This window comes from Merops nubicus, unplaced genomic scaffold (assembly GCF_000691845.1).
Source record: "Merops nubicus isolate BGI_N331 unplaced genomic scaffold, ASM69184v1 scaffold9050, whole genome shotgun sequence".
Taxonomy (NCBI): Eukaryota; Metazoa; Chordata; class Aves; order Coraciiformes; family Meropidae; genus Merops; species Merops nubicus.
The window spans coordinates 1-7561 of NW_008580850.1; the positions used below are offsets into that span (position 1 = coordinate 1).

General features: G+C 40.9%; 1 protein-coding gene across 1 annotated transcript in view; it reads left to right on the forward strand.

The window, feature by feature from the left end:
* Positions 1-1023: 1023 nt before the first annotated feature.
* The window catches only part of GALNT15 (polypeptide N-acetylgalactosaminyltransferase 15), a gene marked incomplete at its 5' end in the record, with an annotated part of 17757 nt that continues 11219 nt past the window's right edge, over positions 1024-7561 (forward strand). The window contains 2 exons of the mRNA XM_008942903.1: positions 1024-1190; positions 1833-2037. Coding sequence (XP_008941151.1) covers positions 1024-1190; positions 1833-2037 — 372 coding nt within the window. The remainder of the gene's footprint in view (positions 1191-1832; positions 2038-7561) is intronic.

A 7561-nucleotide genomic window follows, 5' to 3' on the forward strand; every position in this document is an offset into this window, starting at 1 on the left:
CTCTCCTTGCAGCCACGTGCTGGGTTCCTTTAGTTAAATTTATGAAACAGCCATTGTTTGATGAGGGTTTGTAGTTTTCGTACCGAGTTTCTGTGGGGACGAATAGGAAGTGATTTTCCTAAACCTTTGAGTTGTCAAAGCAACATCTAATTCACAGTAATTTTGGTGGAAGTTGTTTCAGTGTCATGGGTGAGATCTTGGCCCTATGGAAAACTGAGGAGGGGCCCCAGCTGGCATTCTGGTGCATCTCTAGGAACACCATATAGTGACCCATGCAGCCAGTTGTCTTGCAGTAGATAGATTGTGTCAGTACCTGGAGCTATAAAGTAGGTAGCAGAAAACAGCATAGCAAGAACCTACCCAGCAGGCAGCCTCATTCATCAGTGATTCATTTTCATCAGGAAAAGCAACCTGTACAATCCTTATAGGGAAAATACATTTACTTTCTTAAATGTATCTGTATTTTTTTTTTTTTTTCATTGCCCATTTCTTTCCTGTACAGGACTGAGATGTTGGCTTCATTCACTAGGATCCTGGTCAGGCAGTCCACAGGTACACTGATCTGTTGTGCAGATGAGTTATTTTATTTGGTAGTCTTAAAGGTACTGCATTTCAGTTTGCTCTTTTCTCTGTTACTTGAGAAAATGTGGAAATTGGTGGATGCTGACTGACCTGCTATATCCCCCCCTCTGCTTTATGTAATTGGCTTTTCATTTTTTTCTTTGCCTTCTGGACCATTTCTGTTTGAGCTCTGTGTTTTGAGACAGACAGAGCAGGAAAAAGTATCCCAGAACACAACAAAACTTTCCTCTATTTAAATTTTTATAGTGTCAAACCCATATTTTCACTTTGAGTTCCAGTCTTGGACACCTGAATACTTCCTTTTTTTCATTAGAAGTGAGCTGAGATCTTCAACTGCTTTCCATCCCTGAAGGTTTAGGTGTAGCTTACAACTTTGCTCTGAGAACAAAACAGCCAGTAATACCATTGTTTTCAGTGTCTCCTTCATTTGATCCCATGCAGGTGCCTACAGCAAGATTATGACTCCAGTTTACCTACTGCTAGTGTCATCATCTGTTTCCATGATGAAGCCTGGTCTACTCTGCTGAGAACTGTGCACAGCATTATGGACACAGCCCCAAAGGCCTTCCTCAAGGATATCATCCTAGTCGATGATCTCAGCCAGCAAGGTAGCCTCTGTGTCTTTATATGTGAGCTCTTTTCTCTCAAAGATTCAGGGAAGAAACTGTTGTCCTTCCTGAAGTGTGTGAAGAGAGTAGAAGGCAAAGAGGACCCTCAGGAAGAGAGCTAAGCAGAGTCCTGGGCTGGCTACTAGATTTCACTCTTCTTTCCTTAGAATTCAGCTTAGCCTTAACAGCTTTGAAATATGTTTCTTTTTAATTCATAATTTCCAATTCACTCTGAAGTTTCTTGCTTTAAAATAAGATCACAGTATGCAAATCTCAATCTTTCCACTGGACCTGATCTGCTCTAATAATTTGCAGACTTAGACGTTGATTGTAGTGTTAAGTGGCAAACTCCACACTGTTAAAGTAATCCAAAGTGCTTGGGAAAGCCAAACACCTGCAGTATCTCACTCTGATCTGCACTTTTTATGAGATGATGAGAGCATCCACCTTTTGCTGAAAACAGGAGAGGAGCCTTCCTACAGGAATCTCAGTTTCCATTAGTCTCTACTTCTCTTTGACATTATGGTGCTTAACTACATAAATGTCCCCTAGCAAGAAGTAGCACCTTCTACTACCTGTTGCTTTTCTGTAACAGCTTGAGTCAAAGGTAAAACATTTCAGTGACCATGCTGTTTCTGGCAGGGCCCCTGAAGTCAGCTCTGAGTGAATACATCTCCAAGCTGGATGGTGTGAAACTCATCCGGAGCAACAAGAGGCTTGGGGTCATCCAGGGTCGGATGCTAGGAGCCGCACGGGCCACCGGGGACGTGCTGGTCTTCATGGACTCTCACTGCGAGTGCCAGAAGGGCTGGCTGGAACCCCTCCTCGCCAGGCTGTCCACCAACAGGTAAATATCCACCTGCACGTGCTAATTTCTGCTCAAAGAGAAGTACTTGGAAAGATTTAGGTTTGTTTTGGTTTGTTGTTTTTTTTTTATCTTCTCTCAGTTACCTTCTACCTTCTAGTTATGTTGCTTTCATTTTCTACCTCATCACCACATGACTAGCTCTGATACATGGGAAGCAGGATGGGTCACACAGCTTCTAACCCATACTTCACACCCAGCATCACTGAACTCCCAGAGTTTGTATCCAGTTAGAGCTGTAAGAAGGCTTCCTCGTGGTCTGAATTAAAAAGGTGGCAGTCTCAAGCTGTTTGCAAATTAGCAAACATCTGCCAGAGAAACTACTGGAAGACTCCATTATTTTTACTTTTAGCTGTCTCAGTGGTGAAGCCAAGGATGAAATGCTTTGTCCTCCTTAGCTACATACCAATGTCACCTGTACCATCTCTCTACCAGAGAAAATATAGACTTCCTGGGCAGCCTAGACAGTTCTAGCTAATTGTGGGTACATTCGCTGACACCAAATTGAGAGGAAGACAGATTCATATTTTCTGAGTTTTTCCTGTTTAGGTTGGTGCTTGGGCCTGCTCTCTAACATGCAGCTGAGTTCATCCATGCAGTCCCAAAGTTCTTCAAAGAGATTGAATCACTATGAATGTTTTAAGAATTACATGGCAGTAAATCCAGTATTAAAGGGACTTTTCTGAAAGAAAAATTTGTAATTTTACTTGTCCATCATTACCCATAAGCCACTTGGGGAAAAGTGAATAATTTCTAGAGGGGAGTAAGAGAAAAAAACCCAAAACTTTAAAACTCTTACCAGACCATTAAATAGTCATACCAAAGACCTTCAAAGGCTGTTTCCATGCAGTGGAACAAGCTGCTTTTACAGCTTATTATGTTTGCTTATAAGAAAATTAATGTTTTTTAAAATTATTACATCTGTTGGATGAAAACATTAAGAATACTGAAAGCAAGAGTAATGCTGCCCTAGGATGTCAGGAATATTATAAAAGGTCCTCCTTGGAAAAGCAGATTATTTTTTTTCTGCTGACTTATTAGATGGTTTGTTGTGAATATACTTAATGATTCTTCTGCCTAAAGGTATAGCCTATTGTTGATGTTCATGCAAAACTGTCAGTTGGTCAGTCCTTATTCAAGGCTGTATTGCCTCAGAGGAGAGCTATAGTGAAGGGAGAATTACAATGGCAAGAGAGAAGTTAGGATCCCACAAGTGATTCACTGTCAGAAATCATCCCTGCTGAGGGAATACAAAGCTACCAAGCCTGCTGTCACTCTGGGATTTCTGCAGCGCTGCCACCAGGGATTCTCTTCCTCTGTAGGACCCATGTGCTCATTCCTTCCTCCAGGAGGGCAGAATTTAACCCTGAGAGTTAGCTAATGGCTAATGGGATTAATGGAGCAAAGGTGGAAGAGTGTTTGGATAACAGCATGGGCCATGCCATCCCTTTCTGTATGTTGTGTCTGACCCTGGGAGCTTTGCCACTGCTAGGGTGGGGAACCTGTGCTGTTAGAGGAAGACGTGCTCCAAGGCATCTGGAAGTCACTTTGCCTCACTGTCCCCAGCTGAAGAATGGTGATAATAACACTGACCTGATAGGGAAGTTAATTCATTATTTTTCTTATATTGCTTGTGATGCTTGCATAGAGATCACTATGGAAATGTAGAGCATTAGCACAGCCAACTTGGCTTCATTTAGCAGTTGAGGAGCTGTTAAATTGAATCATGTGCATTCTGTGAGACTAAATGAGGAAAGTACAGTGAAAAAAAGCTTACAGTAACGGGTGAAATATCCATCTTTCCTCTTCTTAATGTACCAGTGTAGCTGCAACTCATGTACTTGTGCTGGAGAGACAGGATGGGAAAACAATCACCTAGAGTGAGTGAGGGGGTTGTTTGCTGGCAAGGAAAAATGCAGCCTTCCCAAAGCTAAAACCTTTGCAAGAGCTTAACAGAGCTAGAGGGAGATTTTAACTTTGAAAATTGTGATTAAGCTTTATCTTCTAGACTGCTGACTAGATCTACCACTATTACTGTGACCTGTCTTAGAGTGATGGCAACAGATCCCTGCCCCAACAGAGACCTCATTGTGAGTTGAACATAGGCACAAAAAAGGGAGATACCTCCAGTTCTTGGTAGCCCATGATAATGACAGACAGGACTTGCCCTGAATGATGACATTTAATCTCCCTGTGTGATGGCTCTATTTACTAATCCAGACAAAATTATTTTCCCCAAAGTATTAAGTCTTTCTAAAATCAGTACACATTTATTTATGGGCACCTTGGCAGGGAGGTGTTCTGTGAACCATACCTATCTAATTGTCTGGGAAGCTGCACATCAGCTTAGTAGAGTGCCTAGGAAGTAGTTCAGCATCCCTTGACGTTTTGGTTATTCAAGGATAAACAACGCAGGCACCTGAACAACATTACAAAACTAGATGAGATGCCCCACAGATCATTTTATTTGACAATTGTTTGTGTTCCAGGCTAATTCCAGGTGAGGAGCATGGTGCATAGTAATGCAGCTGTGCCATTATTACAGTCGTATTTTGAGGCATTTGCCCTTTCCAGGAGACTGCAGGAGATAGCTGCTATGTTGTATTTGGTCCAAAGGGAGTGAAAGGCAGAGGGGATGTGTAATGAACTGTGCCATGAAAACTTGGAAAATATTACTTCTGTAACCTAAAACCAGTGACCATCTTTCTGAAGCAGAATGATTTTTTTTTTTTTTTTTTTAAAGGAGCCAAAATGTGGTTCCTGACAATACTGCATGAAAGCAAAATGAGCCTTGATGGATATCCTTGTCAAGGAATTCCACATTTAAAAGAAGTCATAGCCACCATAACCACGGCAGAAGGGTGGCTTGCAAAGGGGTATCTTGCCCTTAGGACCTTTGACGTGGTCCTTGTTGCAAGGGCTGTTGACCACTGTGCTGATGCACTGCCTATACCACAGCTCAAATATTAGGAAAGGGAAGCTTGTGATATTATTAAAAGAAGCCTATCTACTTTCTAAAAGTGCCTCTACTTAGCTCTGTGACTCTAGGTCACTAATCTTTAATGAAAATGCTGTTGACCATTAATTAATAAGAAATTAATGTGGAAGTGGAAAGCTATCTCATTTGCTGTTTGCCCCCCTTCAGGAGTGAGTGGGAGCTTCTGCACGTAGATACTGGAACAAAAACAGTTCTGTCCAGAAAATTTCCAAAGAAGTTCTAGTTTTATGGTAATATACTAGAGATGGGGGAAATATTTTGTGCTAAAGTTGAACAGCTCCTGATCATCTGATTCACCACTTCTCAGTGACCCATACCCCAGCTTTTCCAGCTACCAAATACATAAGCCATCTGTTTTCCACCTGCTCACAGGCTCAGGGAAGCGTGGTGTTCTCCATCCAGAGCCCACACAACCCCAACACCTGAGCATGCATTTCATAGAATCATAGAATCATAGGGGTTGGAAGGGACCTCAAAAGATCATCCAGTCCAACCCCCCTGCCAGAGCAGGACCGCCTAGAGTGTATCACACAGGAAGGCGTCCAGGCGGGTTTTGAATGACTCCAGTGAAGGAGACGCCACAACCTCTCTGGGCAGCCTGTTCCAGTGCTCTGTCACCCTCACAGTAAAAAAATTTTTCCTGATATTCACCTTGAACCTCCTATGCTCCAATTTGCACCCATTACCCCTTGTCCTATCACAGGTCATCACTGAAAAAAGCTTAATTCCATCTTCCATTTCCTTGCTACTCTCCTTGTTTTGAAAACCTTCCATATACTTCACATACAACAGCCTGCTTCCTGTGACTTCTTTTGTTGCCTAGTCCTTTTATATCCTCCGTTTGTCAATAACACTCATTTCAAATTCAGTAAATTAATGTTCTGCACTTACATGGTATGTTATGTCAAGATATGTTATCTCTTTACAATCTTTCACAGCTGATCAGGATCAGTAGGTGACCTGTTTTAAGCAAGCTGAGGTAAAGAAACTGAAGGTGAGAATCTAAAGCCGAAAGCAAATATTACTGCCAAAAGCAGGAGCAATGAGAGTTTAGGCATGATTCATAGTACAGTGCCATGACTGTCCAGTATAAAAAGGTTAATGGTCACTCCTACAGATTTTGGTACCCCACATACAAATTTGAATATTCTACCTAAAAAAAAAAGATAGGTTCAAAAGATTTTTTTTAGCACTCTATGTATCATAGATTTAAAGTCTATGTTTAGTGCTTAGTATAGGAGTTCAAGGAGCATCAAGCATCAGTTCAAAGAGACTTTGTATGCCCTAAGTTAGTCTGGAGCTGGTCTGTAAGTCAGTATTTAAGTAATCCCTTATACTACAACTTTACCATTCCTGATCACTGCATTTTATCTTCTTATTAACCCTATTGAATTTCAAGTGTCTTGCATTACTGTTTCTCTGAAGACTTCAGCCATCCAGCAAGGTGCTTTCAGTGCACATGCAGTGTGCTGTGGAACCAGCCTTGGTTCTCAGTTACATACTGGAGTTTTGAGACCATGCAGAGCCAGAGAACTTGGACTGCCTGGATTTCCTAGCTAATTTTTGCAGGGAATGATTTACTCTGAAACTGACTGAGAAAAATACATAATTTTCATGCTTTGGTGTTGTGGAGGTTTTTTTTTGTTTCCCCTTATTTAAAAGGGGGTTTAAACAGATCTGAATCTGTTCCCTTCTCAGCAAAAGGGAGTATAAATCAGTAAAAAGCACTTTCAAAAAACCAGTGTATCTAAAACTTCAAAACAGCTGCGTTAATTAACTTGTCCTCTCCTCATGTTTCTTATTCTAAAAATAGAAAAGAACATAATGTCCATAGTGACCGTAAAGGGTCATGGGAAGATATTTCATCCAGTCGTATTTGGTTGAGAAATCCCAAACCAGGAAATCGTTCTTGTTTGTGTTGTTCTTTTTCACGGAATTGTGGCCTTTTGTCCTTCATGTGTGTTCCAAGCATTTGAAATATTTGCAAATGAGTCAAGTGGTTCAAAGCTTTGCTGCTAGTTGTGTTTGATTTCCTGTTTTTTCTTTTCCTTGGATTCCAAAGAGTAAAATTAGCGGTAGTTTGGCAGCGTGTTTTGTTTCAAAGTGCCGAGAAGCTGCTGACTCTCTGCCAGTTTACCCAATTAAAACCAAAAAGAATAGCTAAGAACGTCTTCCAACTTTCAATCATCTTCTGCTGCAGATTTGCATTTAGAACCACACAGATATCAAACCATCATTAAATGTTCAGGAAATAGATCTTTTATTAAAAAAGCATTAATACCAAAAGAGAGGAGAAGCACTGCTTGATTAAAACTGGATATTGGCCAGTTTTCACACAAGATAAAGCTACTTGATTTGTTTATTTGAGATTAGAAAGACACTCAATATTTAAAGTTTTAAGGAGGTGTGTTTCTAGTGGTTTCAGCAGAGCTACATCAGTTTATAGTAGGTGAAGTTCTAGCTTTACACTTAGAAAGAAGATACTCTTGAAAATTGTTAAACTCGGCA